At 45.1% G+C, this 18,300-nt stretch overlaps 1 protein-coding gene across 1 annotated transcript in view; it reads left to right on the forward strand.

Annotated features, from left to right (window-relative positions):
• Positions 1 to 18,300, forward strand: part of DNAH11 (dynein axonemal heavy chain 11) — a 3,007,685-nt gene that overhangs the window by 2,638,314 nt on the left and 351,071 nt on the right. Inside the window, exon 75 of the mRNA XM_085631597.1 lies at positions 15,398 to 15,589. Coding sequence (XP_085487723.1) covers positions 15,398 to 15,589 — 192 coding nt within the window. The remainder of the gene's footprint in view (positions 1 to 15,397; positions 15,590 to 18,300) is intronic.

The raw sequence follows: 18,300 nt of genomic DNA on the forward strand, positions 1-18,300 counted from the left end.
CCCTTGAGCTAGTCCCTTCCTACCTTTTAAGATGAAGTTCATTATTAAACACTTTTCTGACTCCTACATCCTGTGCCAGGCAGTGTCCCATAAATGCTTAACATATAGCATTTCAAATCACTACCCTATATATTGTAGATCAGTCACTAATAAGGTTTGTATTTAGATCTGTCTTGACTTTGTATGTGTAAAGAAACAGGCTTTTTGCAGGTTCTCCCTCCACTTTTTGCCCCCATTCTGACTAGTAATGACTCTGAAATGCCGTTAGCCCTGCTAATCAGAATTCCATGCATATGCTCTGATCCTTAAAATGATAGCAGTATAATTAGCTTGCCCCCAATTGGCATATATCAATGTACTTGTAAGTCCCTTACCATAGCATTATCAGTCGCGGCCGGCATGATTCACGGGTGGGGTGGCTGTGGGTCGGGCAGGGTGGGGGGATTTAATTTAATAATTATAAAAAAATTAGGCCTGGGCTGTAAATTCCCTTCCGCTTGCGGAATTTAAGGAATTTGGGTAATTTCGCGTTCCGCGGAGAATGCAGAATTGCCCAAAATTCTGCGTTCCGCGGCTTCGCGGAATTTTTCGCTTGTTTGCGTTCTCAAAATGCGTGTTCGTGAGATTTTTCCCCCCGAGCACGCAAACAGCGATCGCGAACAGGAAAAAAGCATCGCGAACAAGCAATTCCGCGTGTTCACTGAGATTTTTTACCATTTTGCGGAGCTTTGCATAGCGCGACTACGCAAATTCCAGGGGTAAGTAGGTCCTGTAAGTTGAATTATCTCTTGTGGACTACAGAACTAAATGTGCCACCATACAGTGGCGGCTGGTGACATTTGAAAGTGGTGTGCCGTAAACGTTGGGTATGACTTTTATATAGCAAGCCACGCAAACAGGTTTAAAGGACAAACCTGGGGTCCGGGGTGGGTCCCTCTCCCAAGTAAGAAATGAAAAAAAGATTGGCAAATGCTGCATTTTAAAGCAAGTGAATGTAGAGATAAAGCAAGGCTTATAAAGCAGTTGGAATGTATAGTCTTGAAATTTAAACACATTACAAACTTCCCCATATCTTACTGCATTAATATGTTCAACAGGTACTGTAATGTGTAAATTGTAGAGCGTGAGAACTTTAGCCCTTTAAAATGTATGCTTGTCCGGTGTCTTGCACTGCATGCAGCATTAACTTTGGAAAAAATGCTCTAAGCAGGCTTCAGGAAGCACCCACAGCTGCTGGCTGCAACAAGTCATATAGAAATATGGGCAGAAAGGTCTTTAAGTGGGGGCTCTCTATAAAGGAAAATGTCAAATACAGTTCTGTAGTTCCCATAGTGTGCCACCCGACTGTTATTTTGGTTTCTCTCTGAGATGTAATTGCATCCAGATAAATGACACAACAACTGACATACACTGAAAACCTTTCAGTATGATTGGCTTTGTCAATGGGTGTTAGCTTTTTTAAGATTAAAAGAGTAACAACAAAGATGTGTTATAAATAATTAACATTGGAAATGTTTCAATTATGAAATTGTGAGTCTGTGAATTAAATAGCATTGAGGCCTGTGGAAGGTGTTTTGGCCTTCAGTTATGTGTGCTTTATGTTAGATATGTATCCTCTTTTTCTCTGCATATCTTGTCCATCTTCACACCTTCAACCACCTGTCTTCCCTCTTGAGCATCTTCTTTGCACTCTTCCCCGACTGCACTTCCTTGCATCTCCCTCACTTCGCTGCACCCAAACATGCACTGCACTCCCCGCAAATCTAAGCACTTTATTTTCTCCTACTTTTGTGTGGCAAATATGTTGACATCTGTGTACCCCTTCACACACACATCCACAGAATTTCAGTTGCAAATGGAATACATTAACATTGTTTTGTGGGCTCTGCAGAGAGGCCTACCCACTCACAGGCACTTTGTTTGTCTTCAGCCTTAGTGCCGGCACGCTCAATCAAAGCACCTCATAAACACCTGGCATGGCTTAAGCCTCAAAGTATGCACAGAGAAAAATACAGATACACAACAACATTGTAAAATAGCTAACACTTGGGGAATGCAAGCGTGTCAAATAAAATAAGGAAGGAACTAAGTTGCTGTAATGCATTGCCTTAATGTTTTCAACATTCATTGTTTGCAAATCAATCCAAGTTTTGGGCATCAGTGTTAACTTAGGGGCATGAAGACAGGGCCAGTTTTAATGTCATACATCAGAGAACTGTCCACTGTAAGCACATATTTCTTGCTTTGCACTTGACAACAATATTTGGATCAACTTCACAAGGGAACAATAATCCTGCTCAGTATTTGGATCCATTTTGCAGGGGAACACATACAGCAGCTCCACTTATAACGGGCCAGCAACCTGCAGCCAGGGCCTCGGGTGCCACAGTGGGGAAGGTTAGCGCGATGATGGCACTGAGCACAGTATACATAACACCAGATTAGCATTCTAACACTTACCATTACCGAGAACAAGGCACCAAATCAGATGTGCTTGCATCCACATATGAGGTATGGGTGAAATTCATGCCTGTGAATGTCGGACATCTGAAATCACGCATGTTTGAAGTCTCTGAAGCCCAAAATCGAGACGCTGATCGGGTCAATGGCCTACAGTGCGTACCATCACAGACCACAATGGCAATGAAGGCTTGGAAACAGAAAGCCCTATGGCTTGCCTCAGAGGTCAGAAAGTTGATTTACTGCCTGGCGTCCATCTCCTACATCATAGATACAATCGTATCTCTAAGTAAATTGATCTAATATGTTTTTATGTAAATGTGTAGGAATTTCAAAGGGGTGCAGCCCCTGAATCTGAATGGAGAAATGGACCCTGCCACCATGAGTAGGAAAAGGTCAAATGTGTCTCCCTGTTTGCCACTGCAGACTGGAAGGGCAATTTAAAACTGCTAACTTGACTTTGACATTTAATGCAGTGGCAAAGCTCACACCTCCTTTTTTAAGATATATATGTCACCCCTAGGTAGGCCTAACATGCCCTAAGGCAGAGTGCTATGTGTTAAAAAGTGGAACATGTACTTTTACATGTTCCAACAGTGAAAGCCCTAAACGGTTGTTTTTACTGTTGTTGGAAAGGTTAGCCCCATTGGCAAGTACAGAGTTACAGGCTGACATCTCAGTCCTGCTAACTTCTGAATGGGTTTGATAATGTTGCTACTGTAAGGTATAAAAAGAATCAGTGCATTAATTCTGACTTAATGGTTAAATCGAAATCAGTGTCACTGGTGGGCAAAGTCCAACTTCTGTAGTTGCCACTTTAGTTGCCCACGGTTTCCAGTGACCATTTTTCGGTTTCACACAAAGACTGTCCTCACAGACAGCCTTCTCCTTTCCTGGGGAGATGTGTGAATGACTCTCAGCCTGGAGGGGGAGAGGGGTTGGCTCTCCCTGAAAACCTCTCCCTGGCAGGAAGTCACATGGGTGTTAACCCAGATGGCAACATTCAAAGAAGATGCTAACTTTGTTGGGCATATGGGAATCACTTGAGAGAGGGGCTGCTCTATTGTTTAGGCAGACAGGCTGACACTAGGGAGAGAGAGTGGAAGCTAGTTGTCAAATTAGGTTTCATGGGGTGTGTAGCCACCCTTGTAGCCAGTACCACACCTTTGGGTTGGGCCAGGGAGCTCAAACGCTGGGAGAAGGATTCTGTCATCTTGAGAGGGGCAGAACAGAGTCTTCTGGGATAACTTGGTGCCACACTTCCATGAATGTGGCTAGTGACTGCGACCTACCCTGAGGGCATTTTCTGGGCATGAAATGGGCACCCCTGGTACCCAGAGGATGTGGACTGGGAAGGGGACCTAAGAAGGACTACCCTGCTCCACCAAGGGCCTGGAAAAGAAAGGTTGCCCCAATGTAGACTGTGCCTGCTGTGTCAAGCTGGTGCAGAAGTTGATTCCCGAGCCATGTTCACAGGACTGGGCCACAACAGCTGAAGAAGTCTGCAGAGGCAAATTAATAGCACAGATCTTCACATTATCAGGGACCAGGACACAATGCTAAAAAGTTGCCCCAGAGCCTGCTAGATTTGAGAGTCATCAGAGTGCATTTTTGTTGCATGGAAGGCAAATTACTGCCTTAGGAAGGATTCTACAGTGACCACAATACTGGGTCACACTGGGAGACTGGTTTCCCAGTGGCTACTAGAATTCTGCTAGGCTCAAGGACTTTGAGGGACATTGACCCCTTCCAGCCAGGACTGTCTCACCAGGGCCCGTCGACTGAGCAGTAACCACAGGAAGAACACCCCATCAGTCACATTGCATCCACAGCATCCTTGAGCATCTTGAGCAATCCCTTGCATCAGGACCCCTTCCATAGGAGTTTGTGGCAATCAGTGTCAGTCGGCCACCTAAAGCAACTCAAAGCAACTGCATTGATCCATATGAAAGTGTCCAGTTTGTAACACGGTGGATCTTTTTTCATTTTTATGTAAAAAATGATATAAGAATTGAAATGTATTTTTATTCATTGGTGTTCCTTGTTGTCCCGTGTATTTCTTCTTCAATTAATTTGGTGTTGTTTAAATGCTTTACATGTGTTCCTTTGTTTAAGTCTGACTGCTCAGAGCCACAGCTACCGAGGGTTGAGCTAAAGGTTTGGTGAGTATATTACACAGTGAGGTCAGACAAGCACACCGTGTAATACACACTATTTCCTCACTCTGGTGCCTAACGGTGGGATCCAAAACTTGTTTTTAGCAGTAGAGTACAGTTGTTAGAGGTTGAGACAACTGAGAGGAGCCAGGCTGCGCATGAGGTCCAAAGGAGAAAGGTGTTAACAGCTAGGAGAATTACGTATCTCACAAGGGTGCCCCAGAAGTAAAGTTGCCCAATGGTATTGTCCCTAGCAATGTACCAGAATACGTCATTGACAATTGGCTAACCTCATATGTGAGAGCTCTCAGAATTAGGCAGATGGGTACGCAACACTGGGGGACACTACTCAGGGAGTTAGTGTTAGAAGTAGGTAGGGATAGACTGCTTACACTAGAGGATGATGTAGCAGATCCTACCTTTACATGAAGGCTGCACTTGTAGAGTTGTTAGGTCCCACTTCTGAGGAGTACAGACAGACGTTTAGCCCATCTCAAAAGGGGGCAAAACAGACCTGGGTAGAATCTGTGGATGCCTCAGTAAAGGCACTGGATGGCTGGATTCAAAGTAACGAGGAAGGTACATATGATGGGCTCAACAATGTGTTGGTTAAGGAGCTCCTCCTTACAAATTACTCCACTGTAAAGTTACACTAGCATCTAGTAGACTCAAAGGTATTAGTCCAAGAGAGCTGGGCAAGATAGCAGAAGAGTGGGTTAGGGCAAGAGTACTCTAGAAGGCCCATGAGGGTGATCCCAAAAGGGGGATGTTATGCCCACAGATGTGAAAGGAGGGATGTAGTAAGTTTACCAAAGAGGTTCCCTCTGAACTCCAGAATACTATGAAGGGGGCAAGACCCATCCCACCTTTAGCAAGCTGAGTAGTGGGGACTCAGTGTTAAAGAAACTCTCAGACAAGAGTTTGGGTTTTGACTGTCAGCAGCCAGGACACTACAGAAGGGATGCAGCATTCCCCAAGAGAAAGGTTACCACTGGAGTGGCTATCCTATATCACTTTATCAGGATCACTTCCCTAGGAGTCTATGGGAAGGGGATATAACACTTGAAAGTGACTGAGGCCGCGTCTCCTGTCTCGAGGTAACTGGTTCTGAGGGCCTTACTGGTCCCCCTGACCTACTCGCTGCCACGGTTGGTCACCTAAAGTGACTCAAAGTAACTGCATTGATACTTACCAAAGTTTTCCTTGAAAAAGTTAGTAAGTGCCAAATTTATTGAGATCTGCTCTTCCCCAGCGGCTCCGCTGTGCTGTCCTCGGCCTCCGATCCCCACCCAGGTAGGGTTTGAGACCTGTTGCGGCGCCTGCCTTTTTTTCCCCTGCTGAACTGCATTTGTTTTATTTCTCTCCTTGTGGTTGTGCCCATTGTTGAATTGGTTTTCCCTGCTTTACTGGCTTTTTTCTTTCTCATGCCGTTCCTGCCTGTGCCCATAGCTGTTTTGTTTTATTTCTCTCCTTGTGCTGTGCCCATTGTCGAGTTGTTTTATCTTTATTCCTGCTGACTCGCTTTTCGCCTTTTTACTTCTGTTTTGTTTGTTTTCCCCACGTTCCCGTCGACACCTCTGCCCCATGACCCCTCTCCCGCTCCTGCCTTCCAGCTGCACGTCCCTCCCCCCTCCCCTACTTAATGGCGGCAGCTGTGCAGTCAAGGCAAGCCCGTCTGCGCCCGTCCCCGACCCAACCGCCTCCAGCGCCAGTAACCCTGGATCTACGACCTTCGACCACTACAACTACGCCTTTCTCCACGCACTTGACCCCGGGAGAAACTATGACTGCCAAAGTGCTACACCTAACACCACCCACGGCCAGTTCTCCTGTCGACACTGCCAACAATCCTTCACCATCAACAGTGCCCTTACGACCGCCGAACCATCGCCGAACACCAGCACCACCGAAGCCCTGAAGTGCATCCTCCTGCTAAATACACTCTCGCCTGATGTGGCTTTCTTCACAGAAACCTGGCCCAACGCCACGACCACCCCCAACATCACCACCGCCATCCCCGCCATCCCTGACAGATGCAAGATCCAGAGAAAGGACTGGCCTGGAGGAGGACTCGCCATCGCAAACAAGAGCTCCCTCCGACTCTCCACCTCCAGCATGAGCGAGCCCCTCTCCAACACAGAGCAACTCCACTTCCAGATCCAAACCAGCCCCAGAACCACGCTGCATATGACCCTTGTCTACAGACCCCCGGACCTCGCGCCTCCTCCTCCACCACCATTGCCTACCTCGTCGCACCCCACGCCCTCGCCTCCACGAACTACATTCTCATCGGAGACCTGGACTTTTACCTCGACAACCACAGCGACCCCCGACTCCACCACCCTCCTTGACAACCTCGCCAACCTCAGACTGAAGCAGCTCGTCACCACCCCCACCCACAGAGCCAGACACACCCTCAACCCCATCTTCACAGGAGGGACAAACATCCACTTCAGCCACACCACACAGCCCCTCTGGACAGACCACCACTGCTTAGACTTCACCTTCAACACCACCATCACAGACAAACCCTCCCCGGGCCTGCCATGAAGGAACTGGAGCAGGAACACAGGGGATCACCTTAACACCACCCTCCTCCATGACGCCCCCCGCCGCCACGACCGACGCCAACTCTGCAGCCAAATAGCCTGGCTGCGCTGGCAAGCTTGCACCCTTCCACCCTGCCAACCAGGTACCCAGGGCCTATGTCCTTTTCCTAAACTGTACAGTTGCCAAACCCAATTGGCAACTCTCTGACCATATGTAAGTCCCTTGTAAAAGGTACCATAGGTACCAAGGTCACTGTGACCAGAGAAGACCTCTAAGGGCTACAGCACTTATTGTGCCACCCTTAGAGGCCCTGTACCTCCCCCCACACACACACACACACACACTGCCATTGCAGGCTGCGTGTTTTGGTGCATAACAAAGGGAAGAGTCGACATGCATGCCAACAATCCACTGCCCTGGCATAGGTAAGCCTCTCCGCTAGGTGGGTGCACTGTACCAATGGTGAGGGTACAGGTGCATGAGCTCTGTACCCCTACAGTTTCGAAGTCAATTCTTAGACATTGTAAGTGCAGTAATGCCATAAAGAGTATATGGTCTGGGAGTTTGTCATTACAAACTCCACAGCACCATAATGGCTTTACTCAAAACTGGGAAGATTGGCATCAAACTTCTTAGTCCATTAATCTCACACTGATGTCAGTGTGGGATATAATAAAAAATGCACTCCGAGGGCATCTTAGAGATGCCTCCTTAAAAACGACCTAGGTCTAGTGTCCTAGCTGTGTGGGTGGTTGCCAGCTGCCACAACTAGACATCTTTCTGGATCCCTGGATCGAGGGCCTGTTGCTCTTGGGTACCTGAAACAAAGCACATCATGGGACGAGGTGCCATGCCTCCTTCCCCAGATTGGGCAGGGTCCACAAAGAGGAAGCTTCAAAGGTTTTCCACCTTTGTGAGCTACCCCAGCCATTTGCTGCTCCCAGCAACTAGCCCCCACCGGTTCTGACTTCCACTTTGGGTGGGAGAATCAGCTGTAAAACCAAGTTGGCAGGAGAGGTGTGCCTACCTCTGCCAACCTCACCCTTCAGGTTGGAGAGGCAAGGTGAAGCACAACTCTCAGTCTCCGCCATCTTGCAGATGGGGGACCCAGCCTACCAGAGTGAGGCTCATGCCCCCCCCTGGAGGGTTGTATAAAAGGGGGATGTACCCACCCCGGGCATTTCCCCGGTGGGCCACCAGGGTTGGGGGCCGGTTTTGGGCCCCTGGGGGCAGATTTTGTTATAGGGCCATTTTTGCAGCATAGCTGCAAAATCGGCCGCTGGAACGATATCGGGAGAAACAGGCCCTGGTAAACAGCTCGGCTGCACCCCCATACCCCTGGGGCGCTGGCCAAGCACTTTGCCAGGGCGGGTTTTGGGTCCCTGGAGAGGGCTGAAGGCGCAGTCTCTTATCTCAAAGGAAATGGAATGTGACTGATTGTGTGTAAAACAGGCAAGCACTTCCCCATATATGATAACTGTGTTTTAGCTAAGAATAAACAAACACTCACATGCAAGGCCCCCTCACTGTCATGCCTTGAACACATAAACTCATGCAAATTAGAATTGTTACAAAAAACACAGTAAGGATCTGGCCAAAATGCAGTTGAAAACAGTAGTGAAATCTAAATAAACAAGGGTGAGGTCACAGCAATGCGAGTGAGGGGGTGAAAGCAAGCACAGACAACGGGATGGAGCAGACCACAGAGCCAGCTAGAAAAGGTGCATCTGTAGAGTGGCTTGAAAAAAAAGAAAAAAAAATAGTTCCCAAATGTGCAAGCAGTCTAAGGAGACAAGTACTTGAACCATGCTCTGGGAAGGGTCCCATGCAAGAAGAGGGAAGTGCTGACAGCAGAGCTAACCAGCAGGAAGCAATCAATCGACATTGGCTTTGAAGCCTACCAATTGTAAGTAATGGGAGGGCTCAAAGCCTACCAATAGTAAACAAAATATCTTACAGAGAAAGTGCATGCGCTGTCTACTCCAGACTTAAAAAGAGGAAGCTATCCACAGGGATAGCATCCACTATGCAAATCGAAAACCACCCCTAGTCTAATGTCAGTATCTGTTCCAGTGGTTTGCAACTGCAATTGCTGTTCATTGATAAATGGCATCCCAAATCACATAGAGGCCCATATGCCTCTTTCACACTCTCTTCTCTTAGGGAGTCAGAATGGGTCACAAAAGCCACATTTGTAATAGCGAAGGCTTTCTGACTCTGGAAGTACTTACAATACATAGCAACTTCTGAAATTGCAGCTGCAGAGCCAGTTATTTTGTGCATATGCATGCTTTGTGACCATAATTCATACCTCAGGTTCGAGGATCTCTATCCTGGAATATCTTGGTTGCTTTGCAATTATCTGGGTGAGTAATAAAAAACTCCAAGTCAATATTTCCATTTAGTATGATCTCTTTCTGTAACATTCTTCATATGTCTTGTGAGTTGCTACCTGGCAACCTTACCTAAGTTGGCTGCCATTTTATAAACTATTTCGACTCTCATTTGCATTCTCTGAGCTAGCAGCCTTTTATGATATGGCCACCACTTCCAGACCCAACGGTTTAATCTAATGACTGACAGCCCTTCTGAGATCACCATTGTTGAGTCAACCTCTCCAATAGACTGCTGTGGTGCGGTGTTCTCATGCCCAATGAGGGTACAGCTGCCTGCTTGGTTCAGGGCATCCACATGACTGCTGACTGACTGTAAAAAGTGCTAGCTGCTACTTTTGCTGTGACCCAACAACAATCAGCTGAGTTAATCTATGAATCAGAAAACACTCTGCCAAATGGATGATCATACCAGCCACATAGAATCACTGATTGTGGAGCAAAACTCTTAAGCTGTTTGATAATTAATACTTAGGGCCTACTCATTGCATCTACCTGTGCAACTCTGTCACAGCCCAGGATGTGAGTTTTCTTATAGTCCCTCATTTCATTAGCAGCAGTCTGTGAACTGTTTAAAATGTTATTTTGAAATACCACCTTTGTTGCTAGTTTGTAGGATTTCACATGAGTGATGGGTAACACAGAGGAAGGTACCATTAATAACGGTGCTCTTTCTTAAAGTAAAAACCTTTCCTTCACAATTCTTCTCTACGTTTGGAAGATTTATTGTCCACCGTGCTCTCCTGATACTATCCTCTCTTGGAGTCCCTCCTTTTACATCCCACTTCCAATGGCGGCTGGTGAGGTTTGCAAGTGGTAAGCTGGGCTTGTTCCCGGGGATGGGGAGGGTGGCTCTAGGCACGGCATGTTTTGAGATGTAAGTTGCCATTTCCTGTGCAAATCATATTTAACAAAAATTAGATAAAAAGCTGCATTTTTATGGTACTTACATGTGAACAAAATGCATTATCACTACCTGGATGGAATGAGTTGACAAGATCGAAAACACTGTTCGAAACAATTGACAATGATACCCAAAGGCTCTACATGCTTAAAACCCAAACACAGTATATGATAAATACCAGAACGATGAACCAGAATAAATGCAAAACAAGCTATTTTATCGAGCACTGATTCAGGCATATAATCTATACTAATATGCTCTATGAAACAACCAATGGCAATATATACTTCATCACAGGGGCTCAAGTGTTCCAGTTTTCACAAGACCAGAACTGATTGTATTAATTAGCCCACAAAGGCCATGCTCTCTAGCCTTAAACAAGCTCTTTGAATGGTACCACAATCAGACAGCTTAGACGAAACTAGAGCAGCATCTATTAATGAGAACTGCAAAGGCTACTGTGCTGATTTCCAGTCAGCTAAACTGTACATGGACCTTCCCATACCAGATGTCTCATTGGATGTGAATACATGTCTCCCTAGACTTGACCACAATATGTGCACAACGGAGCAACTATCACTTGGATTAGATTTATCTTTTTGGGTCTGGCTTTCTAAAGCAGAACTACTCTTTGAATTAGAGACTTTACCCAGAAAAGGCCTTCAGCTGTTTTACATACTTCATATATTGACTTTAGTGCTATCCGTTGGTTTCCAGAGATCTTAGTCTCAGTCCTCTTACAGTTGAGATATTTCTCAGATTAGACAGGCTTTTATTAGGCCATGTTATACAGAATCATACCTCTAGTTATAGAGATCTCCCAATGTCTTTCCTTGGAGGGTAGATCTATAAAGGTCTTACTGGCTGGTGTCTCAAATAGCAGCGCAATCCTTCAAGATACACAGATAGTTCATGCTTACACCTCAGAAAGCAGACCTATCTGATATGTTGCACAGATCCTACTTGCAAAAAAACGGAAGAGAAGCATTTTATTACATCACAAAAATCTTACAGAGCCGTGCCTCCGACAGCAGAACTCTCACTCAGGATAGACAGATCATACGGGTTCATGCCATAAAAAGTAATCTGCTTGTTATACAGCTCATACAGACTCACAACTCAGAGAGCAGAGCTATGCCTTTGGTTAAACAGAACGAGTAGATTTAAGCCTCACACATGAGATCTATCCCTAGGGTTACACATATCTGCAGAAACACTGGCTCCTATTGTGGCCAACAATAACCAAAAAGACTACTTCAAATTTCTCTCATTGTATTAATTTATGTTCAACATTCCTGAATGCTTAGAAAGAGTGCTTGTTGAACTATGTAGGGCTTCAGACTCACTCACATATGTCCTCTCAGCCCCGTTGTGTCAAGATATCTGCCCCTCATATAAATCTTGTCAGTCTATATGTTTTGACCCAAGAGTTTTTGCACCAGTGCTTTAAATGGGCAGGTATTCTCCAGTACTGATTACCTGCAGCAAACAAGTACTCTAAATAGTGAGCACATGTACTTCTATATTTCACTTTAAGCCACTAGTTTGCACCGGCGTACACTGTGCCTAACTCCCCATCGGATTCTTTACACCACTAAGCGCAAACACGTGCATGGCACGTTCACTAATAGTAGATAGAAAAGAAACTTCAGGGGTGACAGTTTATGGGCCTGCATCATTTCCTCAAAACTCCCTATGCAACTGCACACACCTCAGCCCATCTGCAACTCGAGCTGGCATTACAATAAACGAATAACTCAGTGAGTGCCAACTGTGTTGTTAGCCTATGTTCCTAGTTGCTGTGGAGATCCTTCTCCCTGGCCACCGTACTTCCTCGTTTATTTCTGAAGCTCTTGCAGGCTCTTGCTCTCTCTCAAAATTCAGAAAATAAATAAATGGGTTCTTAAAAAAAAAATCAAAATTTATAAGCGATTTTCTAAATGTCCCATGCATAGAACAGTTTCTAAACTTTGCAAAATGCGCAGGCAACCAAAAATTCAGTATTCTGTAAAAAAAAAAAAAAGTTTTGCCATTTATACAGTCCCTCACTATGACATATTAATAAAAAGTTAGACAACAGAGTTATACTTTTACAACAGTCTCACGTAATCAAGCCTCAAACGTATCTTTCAGGTTACATTACACCGATTTTACAAATTAGAGTGTAAATTGGCACTTCTCATAACTCAAGCAGGCCTCGGGCATCAGGACTATTGCTCCACTATCACCTACACTATTCCAGTCACGCACCTTCTATGCAGCTCTGGCTATTTGTGGGACCCCTCCTGGGCTTGTAACATCCCTCGGAGCTACTTATTGCATCTACACATGAGGTTCTCAGTGCTGCCACCACCCATCACTATTCCGGTGTCTGAGCTGAGCTCTTCATCATTACCAGAGCTTCTCGTGACAGCAGGCTTATTTCATCGCTGACCCATCCAACACGCCCCCTTCATGGACTGGACTTGAACCATGAACTGCTGGGCATCTCTCTAAGTTTACTAAACCGCGTTAAAACTTAGCAAGTTATACCTCACTTTTCAGACTGCAAACTGCCTGTCCCTTGACAGGAAAGATTGTCAGTCAGCCCTAATTTTTTCTTTTTACTTTTCGTAACAAAAATCCAGAACTGGCTAAATGTTTCATGTAAGGCCATCAATGCGACAACTTTTAATCATATTCTCAATCAGTAGGGAAGAGAGCAACTAAAGGCATTTTCAGTTTTTTCCCCCCAAGATTCTATCACGTTAAAACAGATTTTCTAGGGTATCCTGCTCATTGCTAGTGAACTGGACTGGCCTCACATCCTCAGCACTCTATAAGATGCTTTGCACTGGGACTGGACTCATATCCTCTGCACTCTATAAGATGCTTTGCACTGGGACTGGCTAGCCACATCCTCTGCATTCTGCGAGGCGCTTTGCACTGGGATTGGCCTCATATCCTCTGCACTCTATAAGATGCTTTGCACTGGGACTGGCTAGCCACATCCTCTGCATTCTGTGAGGCGCTTTGCACTGGGATTGGCCTCATATCCTCTGCACTCTATAAGATGCTTTGCACTGGGACTGGCTAGCCACATCCTCAGCACTCTGTAAGGCGCTTTGCACTGGGACTGGACTCATATCCTCTGCACTCTATAAGATGCTTTGCACTGGGACTGGCTAGCCACATCCTCTGCATTCTGTGAGGCGCTTTGCACTGGGATTGGCCTCATATCCTCTGCACTCTATAAGATGCTTTGCACTGGGACTGGCTAGCCACATCCTCTGCACTCTGTAAGGCGCTTTGCACTGGGACTGGACTCATATCCTCTGCACTCTATAAGATGCTTTGCACTGGGACTGGCTAGCCACATCCTCAGCACTCTGTAAGGCGCTTTGCACTGGGACTGGACTCATATCCTCTGCACTCTATAAGATGCTTTGCACTGGGACTGGCTAGCCACATCCTCTGCATTCTGTGAGGCGCTTTGCACTGGGATTGGCCTCATATCCTCTGCACTCTATAAGATGCTTTGCACTGGGACTGGCTAGCCACATCCTCAGCACTCTGTAAGGCGCTTTGCACTGGGACTGGACTCATATCCTCTGCACTCTATAAGATGCTTTGCACTGGGACTGGCTAGCCACATCCTCTGCATTCTGTGAGGCGCTTTGCTCTGGCGCCTTACTCTGCTGACTCATTCACAGATACATACGGCGTCCACGAGTTGACGCCACCGCTCGAGCCTGCAGTGCTGTGTGCAAGGACACTGCCGGCACTGTCTGCAGACTGAAGTAAATCATGTGTCTCAACACTCAGACACACACCGGAGCTTAAATGTCCTCCAACTCGCATGTTGGAAGCAGTCTCTCTCACCACAAGTCGAGTCTTTACAGATTCATTTTATTGCCTTCCCTCCTGAAGCCAGTCTACCACATCCTTTCCCAACTCCTCCCAGGGTAGTCCCACCCTGTGCGGTATTGGGAAAGGGTGGGGTTACAATGCCTTCCACTCTCGGATTGACATGGAGATTTAGCTCTACAGGGCTTGCATCCGAAATACCCAGGGCTAACTTTACCTCCACAGCATCAGGGTTGGAGACTAGGCCTTGACCCTTAGGCTTTGACGAGCTGATGACCTCGCAGGCCTCAGGGCTGAGAGATTCTCACCCTGGCAAATATTAAGACTTTGAGCCCGTCCAGGGGGATTAATGTAATCGCTGTAAGTCACGTGTCGTGTGTGTTGTTATCACAGCAACAATGCAGTGAGTGGAGCAGACAGTGCCCCCAATTCTAGCAACTTCTAAGTGTGCATTTCTTTTTAAAATTAAAACAGATTTAGCATTGCTATGGTTGGAAATGTTTTACTGTTAAAGTAAAGGAGGGGGAGCTCCAACACTCTTGAACAGAAACTGCCGCTGCCCACTTCCGATCCATTCTTTGGGACTGGAAGTGGTGCCCATTGTCTGCTTTCAAAATCCTTTTCTTCTAGATAGCAATGACCCTTTCGCTTCACACATCCATTTAGTTGATGGTGGTTTCACTCTGTGCCACTCACAGGTGGTATTAAGGGTCACATTCCAGGCAGTTAGAGAATACAGTCAGTCTGGTAATTCCATAACATTTGCTATATTCTACTGTAACTTTGCATGGCACCCTGTTAAGAAGTGCGGTCTTAAATCTCATTTGCTTCTGATTTCATCATTTATTAACTGTAGAAGTCACCGTTGCCTTCATGTCCTTATAAACTAGGTTTTAAGATGAGTAAACCGGTAATAAAGGTGTGGCGTAAGAGAGTGATCTTCAGTTCGCATCTGAACTTTTTTTGATCCACTTCTTGTGCAAGTTCGTCTGAATCCTTGTAAAAGCTAATTTCTATTTTCACAGTAAATGTGAGACAATTTGCGACAAAAGTAATGCTGCAACAAAGTTTTCTTTGTATTTATGCAGGATACACTGGAAATGTGTGCCAGAGAACAAGAATTTAAAGGTATCCTGTTTTCCCTGTGCTATTTCCATGCCTGTGTTGCTGGGAGACTGAAGTTCGGGCCTCAGGGTTGGAATCGGCGATATCCTTTCAATAATGGAGACCTTACCATTTGCGTCAATGTCCTCTATAACTACTTAGAAGTGAACACTAAGGTAAGATATCTTGATTCCATAGAATATCCTACCGCTGTATTCCATCTTTGAATTCAGAGTACATTTTTTTATGTAATCAGAGTTAATTTACAAATTATTTTGGGAAAGTAAAAAATCTACTTACAGTTTACATCCGGAAATTTGCGTAGATTTCTGACGTTTCATGCAATTCACAAAATCCCCCTGATGTGCGCAAGGAATGTTATGAAGTGTGGGTTGGACAATGGGCACGTAGTTTGCATGAATACCTGTGACATAATGTTGATTCACACATGGAATTTTTTTTTGCAAAAGTAATTTTCCTATAACAGAGTGAAATTCTGTGTTTTATAAACAGCTGCCCATCAATTTTGTGCACTCATTTTTAGTTCACTAATTAGGTGACAAAAATCATTGTGAAGGCTTATAAATATTCATCAAGAGACAACCTGCAGAGGTTAACTTCCTTCCCAGTGTCCCCTTCTCAATTCCCTTGCTCTCTCCGCTACCCCCTACAGCTGGTACAACACAAAATATGCAGTAATAATATATTCTCTGTGGTAGTAAGTTCCATTTGGGGATTTAAATGTCCATAAAACCTGATTATTTGAATTAAGAAGGGGCATTGGCAAATAGATATGTTTTTGTTCATACATGTAATTGGATTTAGATGTGCAAAAAAGTTTTAGAACACACCAGAGAGCATGGCCAGACCTGCACTACTAGACACAAACCCTTTCCCCAGTGGGCAGGTAGGGTGAAGGTGTATTTCACTACCTTTGGGAGCCGGTCAGCCCGTGTTTCCTGCCAGCAGCGCTTTAGCACTTTAAAAATAATGCAGCGCCACTTCAAACCATTTGTTTTTGAATTTGGTTCCTTTCTGTCCCCTGCAGAGTTGCCACAAGCAGCGCTGACTTTTAGGGCTTTATGTGGAAGGAGATGGAGTGTCTGATCACGATGTTGGTCGCGGAGAGCTCAGTACATAATTGATAAAGATTCTTAAAATTCAGTACAGTGTATTTTGTTATAATGCGACCCTTGCAACGCAGGCCAGTTTACTATATTAAACTATGCCGTTGCATTGAGGGGCAATTGTTAGAAGAGACAGATTATATTCCTGTACTTAAAAAAAAAAATCATGTCTCCACCACGACTGCCCAGACAATGATGCTGTCTTTTGCGCGCTATATACGGCCAAGGATGTTACTGTGGATGTAACATTAGAGTTGTTTGCTTTTGTGCATTGCACACCCCGACCTGATGAATTTCAAGATGCTCTCATGTCAGTATGAAGAAAAAGGAGGCACTAAAGAAAAAGTAATTGCTCGGGTTCACACAAGCAGTGAAGTCGAGGCAGTGTTTTCTGGTTTCACGTTGAGCAGTTTCTCAACAACATAGTTCTCTCCTTCTTGGTTCCATTTTAGATCAAAGCCTAATGCTTTGTATTAAAATCTTTGCGGTGCTAAATCAGTGCGCTGTGTTACATACATCAGGGCGCTGTGTTACATACATCAGGGCACCGGATGGTTGTTTCACAAGGATTGGCAGTGGTAGTGTTGGGCGACATTCGAGAATGACATTTTAATGCCGAACCTAAGATGAAAACCAGAGCACCTCCCTTTGGCCGGTGCATTGAGACCATTTGCTCCTCACTGCTAAAATTCTTTATTCATTGTGATCGATTCTTGAATATATTTCATCCACCCACTCCTCACCATTCAACTATCCAATCATTCATTCAGCCGTGCAGCCCTGTCTCTCGTCTCCATCCAGTAATTCAATGATTGGGCACAGTTTTATAATGAAGAATTATTGTAAAACAAACCACGTTTGCAACTTTTTCATGTTTTTTTGGGGGGGAGAAGTCGCCCTTGCAGTGGTCAGGCTCGCTCGCTATATGCAGTGTGTGTGTGTGGGGGGGCGCGGCTCTTCTGACAACGTTTGCTTCTTTTGGCTCCCGGTGTGGCCATGCCATAGGGAATATGAATACTAGAGAACTCGTGGGAGGGAAGGCGTTGGAATACGCATCATTGTTTACCGAATACGCAGAATAAACTCAAACTGGATTTCCGACGGTAAACACGCACATTTAACGGTCAAATCGTTCCACTTGACATGCCCAGCAAAAAAAATCCTTTATTATATTAACACAAACAGTGGTTTACAAGTGCATATCTCCCAAAATCATTAGGCAGGTAATGAAGCATTTGCACAAATGTAATTGCATACAGCAATCCTGACAGGTCATACCGCTGCATTAATAATCACCACAATTAGTCCCGATGATGGAAGCAATTTAGAACGCTCACGTTTATGAATGATGGTGCATTTCCTGCATGTGTCATTATTATGTATTAAGGATGCCACCTTGTTGTGACTTTCTCTGTGACGTTCCCCTTGAGTCTAAATTAAGGTTAGATGAGTGATTTTTATCCGAAAGGCGCAGCTGGGTTTGAGTACCTCAAATTTGCCTACTAATATGCTGTATAGTGGCGCCACTCTGAAAAAAAAGATTAAAGGCCGCTTAACGCAAAAAGGTACCATATCACTTGCACAGTCGTTCAAGCGGTGTTTCTCTTATCACGTTTTATGTAAGATAACTATCAATTTTTTCTTCTCACATGATGAATGTAAAGTTAATGTTCTTCTTTCATTTGGCATATTTTCAGTATCTGCCACAGCGTCCCAAACGAACGGCTTCATCAGATGCTGAAAAATTTCAAATACGCTTT

Source organism: Triturus cristatus, chromosome 10 (assembly GCF_964204655.1).
Source record: "Triturus cristatus chromosome 10, aTriCri1.1, whole genome shotgun sequence".
NCBI lineage: Eukaryota > Metazoa > Chordata > Amphibia > Caudata > Salamandridae > Triturus > Triturus cristatus.